This window comes from Arvicanthis niloticus, unplaced genomic scaffold (assembly GCF_011762505.2).
Source record: "Arvicanthis niloticus isolate mArvNil1 unplaced genomic scaffold, mArvNil1.pat.X pat_scaffold_496_arrow_ctg1, whole genome shotgun sequence".
Classification (NCBI taxonomy): domain Eukaryota; kingdom Metazoa; phylum Chordata; class Mammalia; order Rodentia; family Muridae; genus Arvicanthis; species Arvicanthis niloticus.
In genome coordinates, this window is record NW_023046128.1 from 1 (window position 1) to 23,632 (window position 23,632).

The 23,632-nt window shown below is 42.0% G+C and overlaps 1 protein-coding gene across 1 annotated transcript; it reads left to right on the forward strand.

Annotated features, from left to right (window-relative positions):
• Positions 1-8,448: 8,448 nt before the first annotated feature.
• On the forward strand, positions 8,449-16,564 carry LOC117702131 (F-box/LRR-repeat protein 7-like). Its single transcript, XM_034493434.2, has 2 exons — positions 8,449-9,056; positions 14,866-16,564. The coding sequence occupies exons 1-2, from the start codon at positions 8,459-8,461 to the stop codon at positions 15,600-15,602; spliced, it is 1,335 nt and encodes a 444-aa protein (XP_034349325.1). The 5' UTR covers positions 8,449-8,458; the 3' UTR covers positions 15,603-16,564.
• Positions 16,565-23,632: the final 7,068 nt, after the last annotated feature.

Consider the following 23,632-nt stretch of genomic DNA (forward strand, 5'->3'; position numbering starts at 1 on the left):
TGGATTTTTAAAAAATAAAAGTGAATTCTAATGACTACAACTACTGTGTTACTTTATCCAAGAGAAGTGAGCGAATGTCTGTTCATATTGGATAGGGCACAAAGGACAGAACAAAGAAAAGATTCCACTGAAGCCTGGCTTGTGGAGCTTTTCTTTTTTTTTTTTTTAGGATTTATTTTGTATGTGTACACTGTCACTTTCTTCAGACACACCAGAGGAGGGCATCGGATCCCATTACAGATGGTTGTGAGCCACAATGTGGTTGCTGGGAATTGAACTCAGGACCTCTGGAAGGGCAGGCAGTACTCTTAACCACTGAGCCAGCTCTCCAGTCCTGAATTGAGCTTGTGGAGCCTTAATTTAAATAGTGGTTCCTTACACGTGTGTATGATTGTGTGATATTACTTAAGAGTATGAGCAACATAAAGGCAGCTGTGCCATTGAACCAGAAACCCTCATTCCCACAGAAATAGTTAACAAATTTTCTGCACCATTAAGGATAAGGGGAGCTTCATGTGTCTCATGCTTTCTCTCCTCTTCCATGAGGGAGTGGTAGCGAGCACCTTTCTAAGGGTCTCATGGAGGTAATCACAACTTCTCTAAAAGCATGATAGCAATAGCCAAGAGATGCCTGGAAGACTGAGTTCTCCAATACTCTACCCCTTCTTCCAGCTATTACATTGATTATGCCTTCTTGTCTATTGTTTTCTAAATGTTGTGTGTGTGTGTGCTGTGTGTGTGTGTGTGTGTGTGTGTGTGTGATACGACTGTTTTCTCTCATTTAGGGAGAAAAAAAATGAACCAGTATGCCACATCAGCAACTTATTGCCCACAGATTGGCCACTTATATGAGTGTATAGAAACTTCTATCTACTGCAAAAGCAAGCTTCCCTGACCAATAGCTTTTGTGTAAATTTTCCTGGGGAGAAATTATTGAGGATGATACCCTCATATCTACTTAACATCCTACTTTACATGAGAAACTTTCTTCCAGACAGACTGCTCAGCCTCATGCCTTTTCATAAATACTAAGGGCAACACAACTGAAGCCATGTTACATATATGCTTACATTCGGGGATTGGGATACAGACTGTAGTTTCTCAGTCATGTGTGAGGCATCTCCATACACGTGCATCAAACCTGATCCATCAGTAAGGTGTCTCATACATACTAAATAGAGGAACCTGTCTTAGCAGGACTTCCCCTGCAGATTTTTCACCATGACTTTCTCTTTTGGGGACAATTCAGGCTTACTAGTGTAGAAGCTGAAGTAGCAGTAGTACTTCTGATATACCATTCTTTCATTCTGTCATGTACCAATTGGACATTGAGTGTTACAGTATTTCTTCTAGGGAAATATTAACAGACGTCTATTCATGAAGTATGGTGCAAGTGATAGACCAGAGAAATGATTCTGTACAAGTCTACCTTGGGGAACTAATGAGTTTAACAGGATTCCCTTCAGGAGGATGGGTGAGTGATTATTTATAGGACCATGGAAAACATACGGAAGCATCTAACAGCAGTTGTACTGTTTCGGGAATGATGTCTGTGTTCTTTCCATTAAGGAATAATTTAAAGTCATACTACTGTGATATTTTACATGAAAGAAAAGGACACAGATGCTAGAAGTCATCACTGAAATAAAACAACAACAATCAAGGCAAAGCAAATCTGTGAATTATGATCAGACTTGGTTTGTTATGCCATCCGATCTTCCTTTGGGCATGAATTCCTAAATGGTCCTTTTTGGATACTCATGTTGTAGGCAAAGTCCAAAGATGTGAATCTGTACATTTCACTGATTTTATTTATGGGTTATAGAGCAGTGAGACTTATCTACTTCCATAACAATGTGAGTATTTTCTTCTGGAAGACCGGAAGGCAAATCAAGATGAATCAGAGTCACATTCTACATAGCTTTGGAGAAACAAAGTTCAAACATAAATGAAGAGTTGTATATCCGAATAGGCCTTACACACTAGCATAAGAAAACTCACATTATCTTCACTGAGATTTCACAAGCCAGTTACCAGGGAGATACCCATATGGGGATGGTCCATGTGGCTGCCAAAGCAGGTACTTTCTTCTTGACAAGACTTTAAACCATCATTTATTTGATCCTGGAGACATCACCTTCTGATAGCAGTCCCAACAAGAATTCTTTCATCCTGAAATGGACTCTCTCTACACTCAACCTTCCGTGGATAAGTTTCCACTTTATATTAGCCAGCTCCTTAAGTGGCTCTGCATTGTTTATATGATCCGAGCCACATTAAAGAAAATATTTTTAAATAAAACAGAGATAAAGGGTCACTTGGAGTATATATTTTTTTTCCTAGCTAGGTTTTATAGAGCTATTTTCTTAAAGCTCAAGTTTAAGATAAGAAAGGAACCCTGATTTTTATTGCAGTAGTTCTTGAGAAGAAAGCTGAGTTGTAATGGAAGCGTGTTGCAACAAAGCTTTGGTCATCCATTTGGGTGGGGGGAAGGGTGGGCGGCGGGGTGGGTTTGTAAACTTTGAAAATGCGAGTCACGTAATAAGAATTCCTAGAGTGTATACAGCACTGGTTTGAAAATAAAAACTACAAGACTAGGCAGTTTGCTAGTTATAAGAAGTTGCAGCTAACAAGCATGTGAGTAAGAGACGCCTAATATTTCAATATTGTACTGATTACTCAGGGTATAAAATTGACTTTTGAAATGTTGGGGAAAAAAAGATCCTTTTCAGCAAAATGAAGTTCTTTTTCACAAACACACACACATATATGTGTGTGTGTGTGTGTACATATATATATGTATATATATGTATATGTACATATATATATATTCAGAGTAACTCAAGAATTTCTTTAAAAGACATTTTTCTATACCAATGAAGCACTTAAAAGTAATTCAAGTAATCAATAAAGCCACATTTTTAAAAGAATCTACAATCTCTTATTTTAGTCCACAGATGAATGTATTTGTACTCATAAAGTGCAATTATATTTATTTTGGTTAAGCATAACCATTGTGTCAAGTTTTGCATTTGTTTTTTTACAAAATACAAAAAAAAAAAAAAAGCTTACTCCAATACTGCTCAACATAATATTTTTCACCATTAGTGGGTTCTACATTCATTGTTTTTATGTTGTATGGCTGATCCATTTTACTTTTCAAGACTTAGACAAACTTATCTGTCCTATTCCACACCATGCCGTCTGTTGTGGGATTTGGGGACATCTTCAATATAGTCATTTGTCTGTCTGTCTCCCCAAAGGACTACAAGAAATTGATGACAACTGAGTGTGTGCTGTGGAGACTCTGTAATGGGGCTGAGGGAAAGATGGGCACTGGGCTGGTAATGCATGGTTTATAATCCAGTTAGATACAGTCACTCCCTTGCTGGACCTCAACGAGGCATGAGAAACAGTGTGTGGTAAATCAGTCATCGAGTGAGAATGGACACCCTCCTGCCCATAGCCAGGTAACCAGAATCTGCAACAGCACAGTTTATTACATTGAATTATACAAAACTGAAATGCCTACCCCTTCCTATGTCCTGCCTTCCCTAGCCAGAATATTTCTTGTAATCCATTCTGTCTCCATGATGATACCCATGTATTTATTACCATCCTTCGGCTTCATTCACCTTCCGAGGATCCTCAGGAGATCGGCCACAAAAAATCCACATTTTATTGTAAGACTACACCATTTCCTGTTTTCATCTCTTGTTCAGCTTTTGTGATATTTGAACCATTTTTTATTTCTATCTTTCCTCTGCTCTTACATACTTATAATTGACAATATATTCTCTGTGTTTTTTAAAACGTCTGTGTATGTGTTTCTGATATGTGAGTGTATATGTGTGTGTGCCTGTTTGTACGTGTGACTGCAGACATGTTTGTAATATGATTCACATGGAGAAGTCAGAGGAAAAGCTTGGGTGCTGTTTTATAGCATTTCACCATGTTGGTGATAGGGTCTCTTGCTACCGCAGTTGTACACAGGATTGTCTGGCTGGCAGGCTTCCAAGGATTCTCCTGTCTCTGCCTTCCATCTCACCATCGGAGTACCACAGGTGTCAACGTGTGCTGCAGAGCTCGACTCTACATGGTTTCTGCATCTCCAAACTCAGGACATCCATCCATTTACTACCAGTTATTGTACCCACTGAGCTTTCTCTCAGCCAGTCATTCCAGCTCTGATAGTTGCTCCTAACCAGTGTGTCCTTTTGCAGCCTCGGTCTGCTTTTCTGTTAGATTTCTGTCTACCCATCCTACCATAAAGTTCACCCTCACTCACACGCCGCTTACCAGCAGATCCACATGCTGCTGAGTGGAGCACATCATTAGACAGTCTTACTGTTGTGAGAACAGCATACAGAAGTCATGCAGACTAGGAAGGCTGCGATTAGTAAACTGACCTAATGTGATGTGGCCACTGTCGGACATGACATCTGTATTTGACCCAAATGCGATGATGTGATACATTTGATTTGCCCTTAACAGATTCTGTTACTATTTTATGCACTTGTTTATGTATCAACAAAATATGTTCGAAGAGTGTCTGCTGGTAGAGCAGTCGCCTCAATGGAGTTGAAAATGTCACGAGCCTTTATATAAGCTTTGGAAGATACTTTGATATGTTGGGAAAATGTCCTCCTCATTGAGGATTTTCTGAGTTTCCTTTACTGACATTTTTCTTCAAATAATGATCAAGAGTCATATACTTATAATTGAATTCTAAAAATCGAATTACTTTGTGTGTGTGCAGGGATTTTGTCGGCATGTATGTCTGTGTGAGGGTTGGGTGATTGCCAAGGCCAAAGAGGGCATCAGATCTTCTGAGACTGGAGTTACAGACTGTTGTGAGTTAATGTGTGGGTGCCAGGAATTGAACCCAGATCCTTTGGAAGAGCAGCAAGCACTTAACCATTGAACCACCCCCTTCAACACCCATAAACTAGAATCTAATAACAACTGGTGCTGGTAATATCTAATTGAATACTTAATAGAAGCATTTGGTGCCGTATATTTGGTTTGATACTTTTTTTTTTTTTACAAATCTCACTTTCCCTTTTCAAAATACCTCCGACAGTGCATACATCATTCCTCCTACCATGTAGAAATGTCCTCATCTCACTGAGGGGAAAGGCAAAGGGCGATAAGGTATAATAGCTGATTTTATGTAAATAAATGCAAAAGCCTATCCAGTACTCAGGTGGCCACTGATGTCCTCTCCGAGTTGGGGTTAAATTGTGCTTCAGTTCAGTACACACCACTTTCCTGCTAAGATAAACCATGAGCTTTCCATTCAAGGTGGCAAATAGGTAGACTTTTTATTAAGAACAGATGTTTAAGATGGAAAACATGTTACTGTCTGCCCAGTCTAAGTTCCCACATAGCTGGCCATCTTTCTACTTGCTGTATCCCAGTGTTTTGGGGTACAGGAGGTGGTTGTCTTCATGCCAATGCATCCCCGAGCTACTCTTCCAAGTGCATTTGCCATCTTGGCATAGAGGTCCTTGTTTCGAAGCTGCCTTGAAAAAGTCAGCAGCTAATACCAGTGCCATTTGGCTGCTAAGCCACAAAGGATTGAGGGGAAGAAAAATTATGTATAAAGAGTGGAGTTGGTGTTTCTGCATTTGCTGGTGCACATGGGAGCTGCTACCTGAGACACAGGTGGTTCCATTTCTTGGAAATGGAAGCCATAAGCTGTTTTTCCAGTGTGCCAACATGGTGTGGTATCTTGATGGCACTGTGAGTCATCCGTTTCTATAAGCCATATCTTGTGTCAGCAAATAGCTCCTTGACTTACTGTCTAGCAACCATTTTATTTATAATCAAACATAATCAAATGCATGTCTAATGTAAATGCATATACACGTACCACTCACCTTTCAACTTTAATTTGCGGATTTCATATGTTTGAGGTGATATCGAGAAGTATTTTAAAGCAACTTCTAGGGATGCCTATCTCAAGCTTAGACTATCATTCTATTGTTCTGTAAATATCAGGTGCTATCTATTCCATTATGGTTACACCTTCTGAAAGCTCTCAAAGCATTCTGTTCCTATTGTAAAATCAGCCTGAGGAACCCAATAAATCTTGCTATGTGATCCTGGTAAAATAGATATCAGCTTTCTTGGAATAAATCCTCTCCTCCTCCTCCTCCTCCTCCTCCTCCCCCCTCCTCCACATCCTCCCCCTCCTCCTCCCACTCCTTCTCATCTTTCTCCTCCTCCTCCTCTTTCTCCTCCTCCTTCTCCTCCTCCTCCTCCTCCTCCTCCTCCTCCTCCTCCTCTTCCTCCTCCTCCTCCTCCTCCTTCTCCTCCTTCTCCTCCTCCTCCTCCTCCTCCTCCTCCTCCTACTACTACTACTACTACTCACACACACACACACACACACACAGTGTGAACAATGAAGAACTATTGGCTTCCTTCTGGAGTTCCTGTGGATAAACTCCAGGCAGGCTGGAAAGAGAAGCTATCAATGAAAGAACCTCCTAATTTTCCAACCCAGAATATTCCTCAAAGTTGAGAGAAGCTGCCATCTATCTCATTCTGGGTATGGTTTCCTATAACACCCAGGTATGTTTATAGACAGAGGGAAAAAAAAGAATGACTAAAAGAGTCATTACAGGCACAGGTGAGCTCAGCAATCTAGGTGTAGTCATACTTATCCCCCTCAGGGATAAGGTATGAGACTGAAGAAGAGTGAAGCAGGCAAAGATGCCTGTTGCAAAAGTCATCTGATCCCCTCCGCTAAATGTCTATCGTACACTTCAGGGGCTTACTGCACAGTGTTCCACAGACACTCTTAAAGTTCGCTCTCTAGGATGAATGAAACCCAGGCTAGCAAGAGAGACAGTTCAGAGCCCTCGTAGCTCCTTAAGCATCGGGGTTGAGAGCTTTAGATTGTCCCTTCTTCCTGGCCCAATGTAAGTTGTTCACCCTTGTAAGAAAAATACTGTCACCAGAACTAATTCGTCGGGACGTGTGATAGTGCAGATTGATATTACGGTAAGTGGGAGGCTGTTTTGAGACCCATACTTTACTTTTATGTTCTAGGTTGTCCTTAAAGGCTTACTGTTCTTTGCTCATGAATACTCAAAAGAACTAAATCTTTAGACCTATAGTGACAGGTGAAAACGATTGAGTCTCAAATTAGCCAAATATTCTATTTTCTGGGTGAAAGAATATATTTTAAAAATAAATTTTCTGTCTCTATCTCTATGCACATAAACGCATATGGGCACATGAGTTTATAAATGCATATTTATATAAAATATATTGAGTTTATTATTTCCTAAATAATTTTATATAAAATATATACTAAGTTTATTTGTAGACAGAGACTAAATTCTTGTACATAGAAAAAGGGAGATGAGTTGGAGCATTGTCTTTGAGTAATATGAAGAATTCTTTCTTTTAGATTTATTTTTAGTTATGTGTATGTGTCTGTGTATGGACTTGTGCATGTGAGTGTTGGTACTCACAAAATATCACATTGCCCTGCAGTTTAGACTCACAGACCATTGTGAGCCACCTAAAATCAGTGCTGGGAACTGAACTCAGGTCCTCTGAAAGAACAGCACATGTTCTTAACTGATGTGCTCTTTCTAGTCCTCTGAAGGATTCTTAATTTCTCAAAAACTTTGAGGCTACTTATGTCCTCGTCAAGTGAGGTCTCTGATTTCAAGGAACAGAATAGAGCTGCCATTGTTTGAATGCTAAGTAAATATAGTTAGAAGGAAGAATGAACTTCTGAGGACTTAAGCCTGGCCTGATACAGAAAGCCTGGCGGCTTCCCTAAGTCTGGGAAACTATCCTCAGAACCCAAGTGTCAGCGTGGCAGAGCAAGTGAATACAGGGAGCCGATGGGTTCTACACTCAGGCCCTAGACTCTCCTTGGAAACGCAGCCCCTTCACTTTGTAAAATGCAGTGCAATCAACCACCTCCTTAATATATTTTAGGAATAATCGGGTCCTGGTAAGGTTTCTCAATAAGAACAGTGAAACTTTGAAGTTGTGCCTTTTACATGATCAGCACTGAGGGAGATGGGAGAACGGGAAATGGGGGAATTTGATTTGCCCCTGGTCTACACAGGGGCCTCTCTAACTGGTCTATTTCTGTGAGAAAAGATTGTCGCAGCCATGCCTGTTCCATCTCTGTTGTTTATGACTGCTTGTGCATGGCCTTAGCAGGGCTGAGTCGCTGAAATGAAAAGCAAGCCTGGGCCTCAACAGTGAAATGGTGCAGTTTGCTTGCCTTGGTGTGGAGCATGGCTGTCAGTAGCTTCAGAGAAGGGTGGGGCATGTTGCGTGTCCTCTTAAAGAGGCCAGGAGTGAAGACCATCAGGGAGTGTGACTGTTGCCCCTGTGTGTGTCTTTTCCTTCCAGCTCAAGGTTCAATAAAGTCCCTTGTCCTTAACCTTTTGGTCTCTTTCCTTTGCCAGATTCTGACTTGAGCATGCGCACATTGAGCACGCCCAGCCCAGCCTTGATATGTCCACCGACTTTGCCAGGATTTCAGAATGGAAGGGGCTCGTCCACATCTTCATCCTCCATCACCGGGGAAACTGTGGCTATGGTTCATTCCCCACCTCCGACCCGCCTCACTCACCCACTCATTCGGCTTGCCTCCAGACCCCAGAAAGAGCAAGCCAGCATAGACCGGCTCCCGGACCACTCCATGGTGCAGATCTTCTCCTTCCTGCCCACCAACCAGCTATGTCGCTGTGCACGTGTGTGCCGCCGCTGGTACAACCTGGCCTGGGACCCACGCCTCTGGAGGACTATCCGTCTCACTGGAGAGACCATCAATGTGGACCGTGCCCTGAAAGTACTGACCCGCAGGCTTTGCCAGGACACCCCCAATGTGTGTCTCATGCTGGAGACTGTCATTGTCAGTGGCTGTCGGCGGCTCACAGACCGAGGGCTTTATACCATTGCACAGTGCTGTCCAGAACTGAGGCGCCTGGAAGTCTCAGGATGTTACAATATCTCCAATGAGGCTGTCTTTGATGTGGTGTCACTCTGTCCCAACCTGGAGCATCTGGATGTATCAGGTAAATGGAAACTGACCTTAAAAGTTGGGTATTCCTTATGTACCACCTCAGAGTAGTACAGATATTACTACCCCATACAGGGTCCATTTCTTCTATTAATATTTATTTTTTTTTAATTATGTGTATATGTTTATCTGTGTGTAGGTATGTGCATGTGAGTGCAGGTGCTCACAGAGTCCACAAGAGGGCACTGTATCCCCTGAAGCGGGAGTTAAGGCAACTGAGGGCTGCCCATCATGGATGCTGAGATCTGACCTAAAGTCCTCTGGAAGAGCATTGTGCACTCTTAACCACAGAACCATCTCTCCAGCTTACCAGGGTCTCCTTACCAGGGATATGGTAGATATACTAACTAACTGGTCAGAAAGTATCTCACTATGGAATCATAACCCCGAAGACCAGAAGTAGCCCTTGTATTTTAATATCTACTTCTTGAAGGAATTGGGGGCACCTTGCTCCTGATAGTTTTGGTCAATATACCTGAAATGTGTATCCTTATACTCCAGAACAACTATGCATAATGGGAAAAAATTCTAATTAAGGTAAATAGAAAGAAATAGTTCATTAAACAGGTAGTTCAGAACCTAGCCTTTTTATTTATTACCTCAGTAGAGCCTGTGAGCCATGGTAAAAAGCCACAGTGATGGCCCTGAATGCAAATCCTGAACTGACTAGTCAGCCACAGGGAATAAAACACAGGCCTCTGAGCTGTGCTCACAATGGCTTGCCTTTCTCTAACCACTGGGGATGTCTGTCATGGTCAAATGATGCTCCCCACCCCCGTTCGACTTTCCTATGGGCTAATTTTACAGCTCTCTTAAAGCGTGTTCTCAGTTACATATTACAAGGGCAGGCTCCATTGAATCTGTCTTTTCATTCTTTTGAAAATGGAAGGAAATCCCAGTATAATTGCTTTACTTAAAAGTCTCTCTTAGGCAGGAAGAATTAAAGCCCAGAGTCAAACTTTGGCGCCAGACGGGACCCAGCCTGAAGAGCACTATAGCACACACACACACACACACACACACACACACACACACACACTTTTTTTAAATCTCATCTGCTATACAGTCAAAAGATGAAGATTCGAAAGGTTGAAATATGTGAGATTTGTCAGAAAGTTTTAAAAAAAAAAATCAGAAGCGTGAGCTGTGACCTCAGGAATGGTTGGGGAAGGGTCAAGAAGTAAAACCCACTGTGTCAGGCAAATAAATAGAATTTGGGATTTACAAGAATCTGGGGTAAATGATGCCCTCCCCCCCCCCAAAAAAAAAAGGAGGTAAAACAGCTTCCAGCTTGTTCTGTCTTTTAGAAGCCGACATCTGAAAATATTTCAGCTGACAGCCCATTATTTTTGCAGATTCTTTCCCTGGCTGGAAAGCTGCTTACTGCTCTTCTACCAGAACTGGCTTCAGGACAAAGTCATCATTATTACTGTGTCTTCGATTAGTCATGAGCAGCCATTGGCAGACAGTAGTGGGGAATGAGGAGGGTTTCTTAAATTCTCCCTCCAAGGAACTCTGAAAAAAAAAAAAAAAAAAAAAAAAACACAGAACCTTGTGATGCGGTAGATGATAACTAGTTCCTAAACTAAGATTTGGGACAATTCACTCAGCTCTTAGATAGAGCAATGACATGATGTGTTTTGTCTTTAGCAAAGAAGTAAAATTGACAAACTCTTAACGACCCTTGTCATCTGAACACTTTGTTGTGTTTTTCTCAGACTAGGACATGACTTGTTTGGAGTCCTCAGCTTTTGTTACAGCATGCTCCCAGGAATCCTTCATAGAGAACAAAAGTAATTGCCATCTCTTCTCTGAGGTCCTTTTGAAATTCTGAGATGGTTGGAGCCACTCTGGCTATTTAGGAGTGAGATTATTGATATTTCTGGCCCGTGTGACCTCCTGCACCACTTGACTATCATCATTACTAAGTCTTGCTAGTTGTCCTCAAACTCAATGTCATTTTCTGGCTTATGCATATTTGCATCGCTTCCTGACATGTTGCCATTAACACCACAGATCTATATATACATCTGTGCAGAAAAAAAGGGGTCTGTGACTCAACCAACTTACGATGGAGTGTACACATGGGTGGGTAGAGATGGACTTGAAAGGTTTAGCAAGTTGGTCTTAAGGATGCATTTTTTTCCTCAGCACTTGCTGAAAATGTCTCCCAGTATGGCAATATAATTGTGACAAAACAGAGAGCCCAGAAAGAAGCCAAAGCTGTTCTTACTGTTCACTGCCAACCTGCCTTGGTTTTAAGCTGGCTTCAGATAGCAGCTAACTCTCCAATAACAGTAAACTTGAGTTTGAAAGTCTCGCTTTGGGATTTAGATTTCAAATCCTCCAGAGGACATGAAGTTACCTGGCCCAAATTTAGCCAGACAGAAAAGGCTTGTGTTTATCATCATATTTTCAAATCACTGGAAATTACTATAGCCAGATATAGTGTCCCGTCATTATCACAAATTACCTTTTATTAGTATTTTTAAAATAACTAGGATGTTATTTAAATCAGCTAATTTTCAAAACATTAAATGTAATTGTTGCAAGTAAAGTGATTTCAAAGTTGTCTCCAACAGGACATCTGAGACCAACCCATTTTCTCCCCCTAATCTTTTCCTTCCAATCCTAATTTCCCAACACCTCGAGTCCATGCCCTCTAGGCTACCTGCCTGCTTGCCTGCAGGAACTCTAACTACATCAACTGCTCTTTTCCACACCTCAATCCACACTCCACGTGTCCAACTTCTGGAGGACGTTTTTTGCAAGTTATAAGCCTCAATTTTCATACGTAAGATCTCCAACTGCTGTCCGTCTAAGACTTCACTGAGATTCATGTTTCTCCCTAACTCATGTAAAGCCCCAAAGATCACCCTTTCAAGATTCAAATCCTCATTATTCTATTAAAAAAAAAAATCTGCAGATCACCAAACACAAAGTACCTGCAGAAACAGTAATGAGCATTGATCTATATGGGCTCCATGATAGCCCCTTTTCTGCTCCCGCCTCAGACCTTCTCAGCAACTCCCTTAAGAGACTTGGCCATTTCTCAGGTGGAACCTCACCTGGGCACAGTCTTCCACACCTTATGTCTACTGAGCCAAGGATTTGCTCTTGATGTCTGCATTTTCAACACAGGCAGATAGAATGCAATTGGATTTACATTTCTGGTACTTGCTTGTTTCAAAGTCCTTTTTATTCAAGTCATGAGCTTGTTTTATGGACAGAGAGGAAGGATTTTTATGTTGTATTTTAGGATCTTGTAGTTATGTGAAACTGGAAGTGCAGAAGCCTGAAATGCTTTTCTTGAGAGAGCGCAAGTCTCCTTGGTCAATGCACCACTCAGAATTGTTAACGTGGAGAATAACTTCGAGGATTAATGAGTTCATTGCGTTGTCATTGCACCTGCTTTGCTGAGCAACATGTAACACTCAATAAACAGCAATAGTTGCTGTTTTATTATTGTGTTGTTATCAACAGGCTTAGAAGTTAGCCATTGGTCTTCACGGATCAGACGATCTTGCATTCTAGAGAAAGTAGAGATGCATGCCCATACATACACATGCACAAATGAGAGTAAATCCTGATGTAGAGAAAATTCGTGAAAGCTGCAACCGTGACTTGTTTAACTGTTGTTGTTCATCTTGGTGCAACAATGTTCCCCCGCCACGCCTTTATGCCCCATGACTTTAAGGCAATCCCCCATGTTCTGGCCCCAGCCAGCCATTTCTTATTTTCCACTAAATCCTTCCTGAAACCCTAAGTTCTGCTCCATGAACATTCCTCGCTCTGCCAGGCACTCACTAATTTCTCGTCTCTCAAGTTTGTTTCCTTTGTTTCAACATCTGGACACCCAAGTTATTTCTCCTCAATGACCTCTTTTAAATACAGCCACTTTGAAGAGTTCACTCACCTGGTGTCTTCATGTTGGCCTCTTAATGGCACATCTACTGCAAATCTCTGTGTGACCCACAGTTCTGTGCACATCATAGTCATCTTACCTCCCACTAGTCATTGAAGCTGTACACAGTCATGAAACTTGCTCTAGGCTGGGTGTAGGAAAGGCGAGGCACATTCTTCATCTTGTAAAACTGGTTCAGATGAACAATTTCTAAGATTCTCTTCATGTCTGTAAACTAGGAATGCAAGAATTATCCACTAGCATTACTGAACCATGAAAAACTTTATGTTCCTTCCAATATAAAATCAACAACCCCATAAGAATTAGAGACAGCCATAACATTAAATTTTATTGATAGAAAGCAATACAGGCATATCAAAATAATTTACTGCAACTGTACTAAACTAATATTTTCTTAAATTTGAAACTCTTAAGACATATTTTCATCTAAATATTTTGCCTTTCTTGGCACACAACAGATTTTCTAGATATTAAGTATTCAGAATGTAGAAAGAAAACTAGAGCCAAAATAGAGAAATAAAATTTATTATATAATAGAATAAAAGAAAAAATAAGAAAAAAATCAAGATATTCCAGATTGCAGTCATTTCCAAGAAAGAAACAAAAAGAAAGGGCAGATTTCAAAACTAACTGTCTCCCAGAAGCCATGTGATGCATCTGCTTTTCTGTGGTTGGTTATGTGCTTCAAATCTTACATTTCTTGCCTTGGAGCACATGACATTTGAACTCTTATTCCCAGGACCTCTGCTTTATCAGAGTTTCCTGGAAATCCTGCCAGAGAGTGAGATAAAAGTCAGAAAAGTCCACAGTACCATCATTATTCTGCTACCCACAAGCGTTAGGTAATGAGTTGAATTGCCAATACTGACTTCCAGGCAGCTAGGATGAGGGTCTTATAGCCCACACCCAGAGTGACACACCTACTCCAACAAGACCACACCTCCTAATAGTGGCACCCCCCTGGGCTGAGCATATACACACCACCACAGATACCATCCAAGGGCTTTGAGCAAACGTGTCTTGGGTACCATTTCTATGCTTCCAATTGCAGGTCTATGGAGATCCTGGGATAAGGGTAGAGCCGAGGAAAGGGATAGGTAGACCAGTTTGCACAATGATTTAGATGAGATTGCTCTTGTCTTCCACCAACGCCCGCTGTGTCAAATCCCAGACATGAATTTTGGTAGACTAATAGTGTCCCAAATATCACATGACTTTGAAAGTATTTTCTTACCTGTTACTTCACTGCATGTCATTCTATTCCCCCAGCATAGGATCTCTGGCCACTCATACCCACCATCTCACTGAGATGCGGCAAGTTTGACTTCGAGACTGAGCAGTAGAAAGTGCTTCTAAACTAACTGTACACTCTCAGGCTAGGGAACCCAGAAGAGTCTTCCGAACCCAGTTCCAGCGGTCTCTCTCCCCAGCTTTCTCTTCCTTTCATTTCCCTGAATCAGGAAGCTACTAGATCACTGCTGCACCGTCAGGGATTTCCTGAACTTTGTAGGGTCACAAGCAAGATATTTAGGCACATGGTCTCAGACTATTACAGCTTTCTTGCAGACAAGGGGCAGGGACTATTTTAAAACAAAGGAAATAAAGAATGTTTGTTCCCCTGCCCCCAAGACATGTAGCTAATCTTGGTATTTCCAACTCTGAAGCCTGCAACTCTCTTAACCCCCACATTCAGCAAAATTGACAAATAACCCTACAAGTAGAAAACCATTTATAAAATGTTTCTCCATAGAGATCAGGACCAGAAGTGTTAAGCCCTGGGTTTGGCTACAGAGAAAGTTAAGAATCAGTTTCAGCTCCCCGGAACCAAGTTCCCACTCTGGCAAGTCTATCTGAGCATGTGTTCTGTGTCTTTATGCAGGGTGTTCCAAAGTTACCTGCATCAGCTTGACCCGGGAGGCCTCCATTAAACTGTCCCCCTTGCACGGCAAACAGATTTCCATCCGATACCTTGATATGACGGACTGCTTCGTGCTGGAGGACGAAGGCTTGCACACCATCGCAGCTCACTGCACGCAGCTCACACACCTCTATCTACGCCGCTGTGTCCGCCTCACGGATGAGGGTCTCCGCTACCTGGTGATCTACTGCACTTCCATCAAGGAGCTGAGCGTCAGCGACTGCCGTTTTGTCAGTGACTTTGGCCTGCGGGAGATTGCGAAACTGGAGTCCCGCTTGAGGTACCTCAGCATCGCCCACTGCGGCCGCATCACGGATGTGGGCATTCGTTATGTGGCCAAATACTGCAGCAAATTACGCTACCTCAATGCGAGGGGCTGCGAGGGCATCACGGACCATGGTGTGGAGTACCTAGCCAAGAACTGCACGAAACTGAAGTCTCTGGACATTGGCAAATGTCCCCTGGTCTCCGACACGGGCTTGGAATCCCTGGCTTTGAACTGCTTCAATCTCAAGAGGCTAAGCCTCAAGTCTTGTGAAAGCATCACTGGCCAGGGCCTGCAGATCGTGGCTGCCAACTGCTTTGACCTACAGATGTTAAATGTCCAGGACTGTGAAGTTTCGGTGGAGGCCCTGCGGTTTGTGAAGCGCCATTGCAAGCGCTGTGTCATTGAGCATACCAACCCTGCTTTCTTCTGAAGGGACAGCTCCCATTGCGCAATGAGAACCAAACAATGCTTTGTAAAAGTGTCCCATGTAAGCACCCATACCCATTCACAGCAGCTATTTTTCTTTCGGTAAGGTTGTTAGGAGTCTGGCTTTTACATATATATATATATTTTTTTTTTTATTTCCCATGAGCAAAAGAAGTCAAAAGATGAAGGAGAACCCCAAGTTTCTACCATGATCAATTTTTAGATAAATGTTACAAAGGATGCACCTCAGCAGGCTTGTCACTGTGTCTCAGAAGTGTCCCTTACCCCTCTTTCTCCTTCCCCTCCTGTACACAAGCCACACCCCAAAGTTCCACACTCTCATCTTCCAACCCTGAAGCAGCTGCAACATTAAGCATTGAAGAAGGCTCTCCAAAGCTCCTCCTTAAACTACTTGATGGACATAAGCCCCACTCCTAAATCCCACACCAAGCCAATTATGGTTAAAGTAATATTAACGCTCCATGTGTGCAAAGAGCTTTCCTTTGTTAATACATTACGGCAAACCATATGGAGTGAGAGGGGACACGATTTCTCTCCCAGCTCTGCTAGTAACTAGCCTTGTGACCTTGGTCAAAACACCTCACGTTTCTGAGATATGTAAGCAAGATAGGCTTTCGGGAGGTTCGGTGGGCTTACTGTAAGTCCACACTGGGTTCTGCTCAGGTCTTCCTTTGCTCTTATCTGAGAACCAACACAACTGTAGGGTGAGCTAGGTGAGCTAGGCTTCTGCACAGCCTTTGCCATGTTGGATGATTAGACTCGCGTTCGCACACGCTTTTGCATTCCCTCACCCTGCCACATCGTACTCAGAAGGGAGGGTGCCTCTCACAGGAAGCCCCTATCTCTGCCAGCTTGCATTCTCTGAGCATTTTCAAACCCAAGTAAGAACCCTTATAATTTTTAATTAACAAGTGAGGCCCAAGGGAACCCATGTCCTTAAGGTTTTTTTTTGAAACCTTCCCGATGCACATATGCTATGCCTCAGGCACATCTGTCCTGCCTCCAGCGGGAACAGGCGCCTTGGTCCTTTTCCTTTGTCATCCACGTTTCATTGTGACTTCTCTCTTCTGTTTATTTCTCCATCACAAGAAGCCTCCTGGGGTTAAGTTTCTAAGTGTTTAATTGTAGGAACACCACCTCGCCTGCCGTCTGCGTGTTTTCTATAAGGGATGTAAAACAGACGTCCAGGTGTTTCGATATTGTTCATTCGAGGTACCAGGCACAGAGAAGAGGGGACACGCTGGTGAGACAGATGCTGGTCCGTGCACCACGGTCTTGGAACAGAACACTAAAATCATTTCAAAATTTGAATTTTAAGTTGATGGGCTCTTAAATGGTCCCTTCTGAATAGAAACCAATTAGCTAGTTTCATGTTTTTTTTTTTAAGGAATCAGATAGCCAGAAAAAAAATGCTATTGCTTGGTTTCATGAACTCCAGTTGTCTTTTAGTAAACCCAGGACTTCCCCCAAAGTATTCTCTAGCCACTTCCCTTCCCCATTACTGTGGACAGTTCACCCATATTCTTCTCAAAGTGTTTATTCCCCAACCCCAGAGCCTTTGCTTCTCCAAGCCAAGCGTGCTACATTTGTTACAGACCAAGCTTATACACCGCTCGACAACTGCACTCCCACTGTAGGCTCCGGTGTGTACTCTTGTCTTGTGTTGGGAAGAAGAAGTTAAGTGATAAGCCAGTAATTCTTCAGGAGGTTGCTGTCATTGATCTTGTGAATCCCAGCTTCCTATTCAGTTCACACCATCCTCAGGACAGATGGCTGCTCATGGGTGTCAGAAAAGAAAGTAAAAAGTTTTGTCTGGGGACAGGATCTAGGGACAGCCACTGAGTTTAGAATCATAAAAGAAATTGAAGGTAGCAAGCATCCTTCTGCTCTCTGACTGTGGCTTTACCTAAAATTTGTGATTCGGAGAGTCACAATGGGTTGTCTGTAACCCTTGACACTGGGACATGCCAATTAATCTGCTTTAATACTCCCAGAACAAGCAGGGGGTCCAAAGTGGATCCCTCAGTCATTTTGAATAATTGTATCACCACTGACCGAGTACATCACCTGAACTGATATGTGAGACCCAAGGGACGTTTCACACTTGCTGCCTGCCCAGCACATATGCCTTTCCCAGTTTCTCCCTTTCCCAACTTCTTCACACTCTCTGCTTTCTCCTGGGGTTGGAGGTATGGATCTGTGACAGAGGTTTGTGGGAACAGCTCAGCAGATTTTTTTGAGACCAAGCAAATGGCCTCATTAAGAACTTTTATCTGTTTGGAAACATGGCTTCCTTCCTGGCTCTGCTAAACTGAATGCTCCTTTGTTGTTGTTGTTGTCGTCGTCGTCGTTGTCATCTGTTTGTCTGTTTCTCTTTAATTCTAATGTTCAAATCACGTCGTGCTGTATGACTCTAGAAGCCTTAATTTACTTCCACCAAGAAATAAAGCAATATGTTGGTAATCAGACTCAGTTCCATTTTTTAATAATATACCCGAGGAAGGCGCTATTCAAACTGGGGCACTGAAATGCAAGCAAACAAGCAAGCTATAAATAAATACTTTCTGTCAAAGGCAGGACACACAGCTCAGTGCTGCTATTGTTCCTTTAAGGTTGGATCCAAGGTTCTGTTGTCTCCATGGACCTTAGGATGTTGCCTTTAAATTGGCAGGTAAGTGAATAAAATATTACAGGTTGACCCAGGACTTCGGTTCCTCACCCAGACTCTTCCTCCCAGATTGTGAAATTCGTAGCTTTGCATTTTAAGCTTTGCATTTTAATTTGCAAAGACATATGCTCCACTATGTTCATAGCAGCCTTATTTATGATAGCCAGAAGCTAGAAAGAACCCAGATGTCATTCAACAGAGGAATGGATACAAAAAAAAATGTGGTACATTTACATAATGGAGTATTACTCAGCTATTAAAAATAATGAATTTGAGAAATTCTTAGGTAAATGGATGGAACTAGAAAATAGCATCCTGAGTGAGGTAACCCAATCACAAAAGAACACACATGGTATTTACTCACTGATAAGCAGATATTAGCCCAAAAGCTTGAAATAGCCAAGATTCAACTCACAGACCACATGAAGCTCATGAAGAAGGAAGACCAAGTGTGGATACCTTGGTCCTACTTAGAAGGAGTAACATAAATACTCAAGGGAGCAAATATGGAGGCAAAATGTGGGACAGAAACTGAAGGAGGGTCTGTCTGGAGACCATTCCACCTGGGTATCCATCCCATGTGCAGTCACCAAAGGTTGACACTGATGTGGATGACAGGAAGTGCATGCTGACAAGAGCCTGATATAGCTGTCTCCTTAGAGGTCTGCCAGAGTCTGACACATTCAGAGGCAGATGCTCACAGCTAACCACTGATCTGATCAAGGGTTTCCCAATGGAGAAGTTAGAGAGAAGACTGAAGGAGCTGAAAGGGTTTGTGGCCCCCTGAGGAGAGCAACAATACCAACCAACCAGAGCTCCCCAGGGTCTAAACCAACAGCCTGGGAGCACATAGGGAGGGACCCATGACTCCATTTGTACATGTATGGGAGGATGGCCTTGTGAGGCATAGGTGGGAGAGGAGATCCTAGGTCCCATGAAAGCTGAACACCGAGTTTGGGGGAATTTGAGGGTGGGGAGGTGGAAGTGGGGGGTAGGTGGGGCCATATCCTCATAGAAGCATGAGGAGTGGGGTGGGATAGGAGGTTCCTGGGTGTTGGGGGAAAGGGGGGAAGGGGATAAAATCTGAAGTGTAAATATAATATCCAATAAAAAAAAGAAGTTACATTGGATGGACTTTGTAATACCACAGAGAGTCTGGGACAATACCCTTAATTAAATATATTAGCATTCTGTACTAGTGGATACAGCTCAGTGCAATTAAGATTATTAAAGATGGTAGATACCCTTCTATTAATCCATGTTGGTTTTAATGTCAATTTCTACAAAAAAAATAATAAAAATATTCTCTTTTCTCAGAAATCTATGTATTTCAGAATTACAGATGAATAACTATGAATTTGCATACATCCTGACTCTAGCTACAAGTTGTTGAGGAAATTGTCAACATCTTGCCATCTATTAATGTCTCAGAGTACTAAGATGTAGGAGAAGATATGGCTACCAGATGCAGAACAAAATACTAGAAGTAAAATGTCAAATTGCCTGCTTCCTTGACTGAACCCTTAGAATTAAATTAATATGGCTGAAAGGAAGCAATTGTAAGGGCTTCACCCTAAGCATCTAGGAAGATTTTAGAAGCATCATCTTATGTATTGTAAATGTATTTGTCCTCAGACAACTTTTAAACCTGTATTGCTTTGTCTGCTGTCACTTAAACTAATAGAACTCTTAATTGCCTTGGAACATTAATTTTGATGGCTCAGTGCAATTCTTGTCAAGACTCTAGAGTAAGGCTATTAGTGAGTGAAATCTATTCACTTTGAGACCCCTTGACTTCATAAAGTTTCAGCATTTGTTCACAATGACACTGTGCCTTCCAGAAAACTTAATGACTTAGTCTGAGTTTCATGGCTGTCAAGAGCCATGAAACCAAGGCAACTCATATACAAGAAAGCATCTTATTGGGGCTGGCTCATAATTGCAGAGGTTCACTCCATTATCATCATGTCAGGAAGCATGCAGCAGTGCCACACTTCCTCCATCAAGGCCACACCCACTCCAACAAGGCCACACCCACTCCAACAAGGCGATGCATCCTAATAATGCCACTCCCTATGAGCCAAGCTCATTGGAACATGTGAGCCTCTGAGGGCCATAGAAACCCTAACTAAGATGAGTTGGTACCAGTATAGTGGGGTATCGCTCTGACAGACTTGACCATGCGTTTTGGAGAGGATTGTGGGAGGATTCAGAACTTTGAGTATTGATAACTCAGTTGGATGTTGTGTAGGAGCTTGGAAGATAAGAATGTTGAAAACAGCACAGAAGATGGAGACCTGGCTTGTGACATTTCAGAGGGCAGATTAAAGACTCTATCAGGGGTGGTTTGCTATTTTAATGTAAGAGTCTGTACTTCCCATTAGCTGTGGCTGAAGAATCAGCTGTGATTAACAAGATACCAGAACTACTAAAATGAAACCTTTATATTACTGGGAAAATTGGTAGTGGTCAGCTGGATCTAAAAATTTAGTGGCAATTAAGCAGAGACTGGCATCATTAAGGTGAAATCTTCTGGGAAGTGTTTTCAGATAGCACCAAGAAGCTCTGTTAGAGAGACAGCCAAGTGTTGGCAGCCAGACTTGGCAAAGAATTAGAGTTACTCAGGTGATACTGGTTTTGAAGGCATGAAGGAGTCATGGAGAGTATTTGAGGTTTGTCACTCTGAGTTTTGAGAAGGGGCCATGCAGTTGAAGGCCCAGAACTGAAGGGCTCATGCAAAATATTTGAGGCTTGGTACCATGAAGAGAGCCTATGAGACTCTATTGATGAAACTGCAGCCTGGTCCCAGCAAAGGACCAGTTTTGAAGATGGCACACCATGGGATGTGGATGTCCATAGTTGCAGGATGACCACCAAAGACAGCAGCAATGGAGTAGATCTATCTGGATCCATCTGGATCCATTTGGATCCTAGATAATAGTTGTGTTTGCTACAGAGGGCAGAGCCAGGGAAATGACCCAAGCTCTTTGGAGGAGCCCAGAAAGTCATGAGTGATTCCCATACATTGGATAGTTGTAGTTTGATTTTGATTTGATTGTGGCTGTGCCCTGATTTTTCCCTCTTGAAAACTTTCTCCTTACTGGATCCCACAGTAGAATTACTGAATTTTAAAGACTTTGGATTTTAAAAGAGATCAGATATTTTAAAGGAGCTGAAGTTTTAATGTGTTTGAATTTGTAAACACTGTGGAATTTTTTAAGTTATTTATGTTTTAAATGCGAGATCTTGGGAATGAGTAAGAAAGGAAGGGTTGTGGGCTAATAGTGATGTATTTGTGTGTTGACAAGGTGTCAGTTGTACTGGCTGGTTTTGTGTGTAAATGTGACACAAGCTAGAGTCTTCAGAGAGGAAGGATTCTCAATCTAAGAAATGCCTCCATGAGATCCAGCTATAAGGCATTGTCACAATTAGGGATCAATGGGGAGGGCCTAGCTGATGGTAGGTGGTGCCATCCCTGGGCTGGTGGTCCTGAATTCTATAAGAAAGTAGGCTGATTTCTGTCTTGGATACTAAGAAGAAATTGAGCATCCTTGGAGTTACTCCAGTTGTGGGGTGACAGCCACTAGGCAAGAATTGCCTCTTTCCATCTATAGACAAATTACTGTCCAGAAAAGGACACACTTACAGAATAGTCGACTGATTATATCTGCCTAGACAGAGTAATCAGCCCTTAATAATCCTGCATCACTAAGGTCTGTCAGATGATTCTGGGCCAGAAGGCTGAAGATTTGATGCTCCAACGTTCTGTAGTATAGGGACTGTCCAGGTGTTCAGTGGTCCCTATAAATTAGCTAAGTTTTAGAAGCTATGCTTAGTGCTTCCCATAATTTCAGTTAACTCAGTCATTCTGGATTTCTGATGGGGTTGAAGACCTATAGTCTCATAGCCAATCCTGGCTATTTACTTTGAGAGAAAAGATCTGAGTGGATGGTTTTCAGCTAACATTCATTCTAAAGCCAAGAAAAAAGCCAAGTTCAAAACTAAGTGTTTTAATTAGGAGAGATGACAGAGGTTCTGGTTAGTCAACAAAATGATGGACTGGGTATTAGGACTATCTTGTATCTCACTGGTACAAATAGGCATAATTATGCTCTAATTGTATTTTGAGAGAAAAGTTTTATTTTAACAGGAAGGGTGAAATGTAGGAGGAGCTAAGGGGGAAGGAGTACCGAGAGGAAGAGATGGAGTAAGGAGAGGAGAAGATGAAGGAGAGGAGAAGCTAGGTGATTAGAGAAAGAAAGAGAGAGAAAGAGAGGGGGGAATGGAGGCAGATGTTCACGTGTCTCTACCAGTCAAAGATAGTTTGATATATCTAGGTAGGGTATTGGGTTACACTTCTGATCGAGCATTACCAAACTTATAAAGCCTTTGATTAACATTTTTAAAAATGTATAAAAGCAAAAAGGAAAAGGGGGCATGGGATAGGGGTTTTCTAGGGAGGGGAAATGGGGAAAGGGGATGGCATCTGAAATGTAAATAAAATATCCAATAAAAATAAATAAATAAATAAATAAATAAATAAATAGCAGGCTAAGCAAGCCATGGGAAGGAAATCAGCACACATCACTGCTCCATGGCTTCTACATCAGCTCCTGCCTCCAGGTTCCTGTCCTGCTTGAGTTCCTGTCCTGACTTCCTTCAGTGATGAGGAGCAATGTGGAAGTGTAGGTTGAATAAACTCCTCTCCAACTTGCTTTTTGGTCATGGTGTTTTGTTGCAACAATAAAAACCCCAATTAAGACACTTGACAAGTGCAAGAAAATTCAAATTAAAATACTGAGTAATTTTAATAGGGAAAGCATTTTGATGAAACTTTTATCATCTCAATGTTGTTAAAGAGAAGTTACCAAATGTACCAATACCTGGCCATCAAGATCACTCCAGGTAATTGTAAAAAAAAAAAAAAAAAGGGGGGGGGAAGGGGAGGGAGAGAAGAAATATTTAAATGTATTACAATGAAAACACACCAAAAATCCGTTTTACTCTTGCATGCTATCAGTCATTGTACATTAGGGTTTGATATATATGTTGGAGATTCTTCTTCAGTGGGGAGAAATGCCCTAAGCAGGGAGCATGAGTCACTTTTTCACAGTAAATGCTAATGTCATCACTAAGTCTTGCTGCCTAAAGAGTGACCTGGGCTTGCTTCACTAATATAACCACCAGAATAGCCCAGGATATCTGTGATATCTGCTTCTTTACCTCTTCAGTAGAACATCACTTCCTTGGGCCACAGGTTCATCTTCTTACGGCCCGTTTTTCTCATCTCCACTAATAGACCAGGTTACATTCTAGCTACAAGAGATGAAATAATTCAGAAGTTA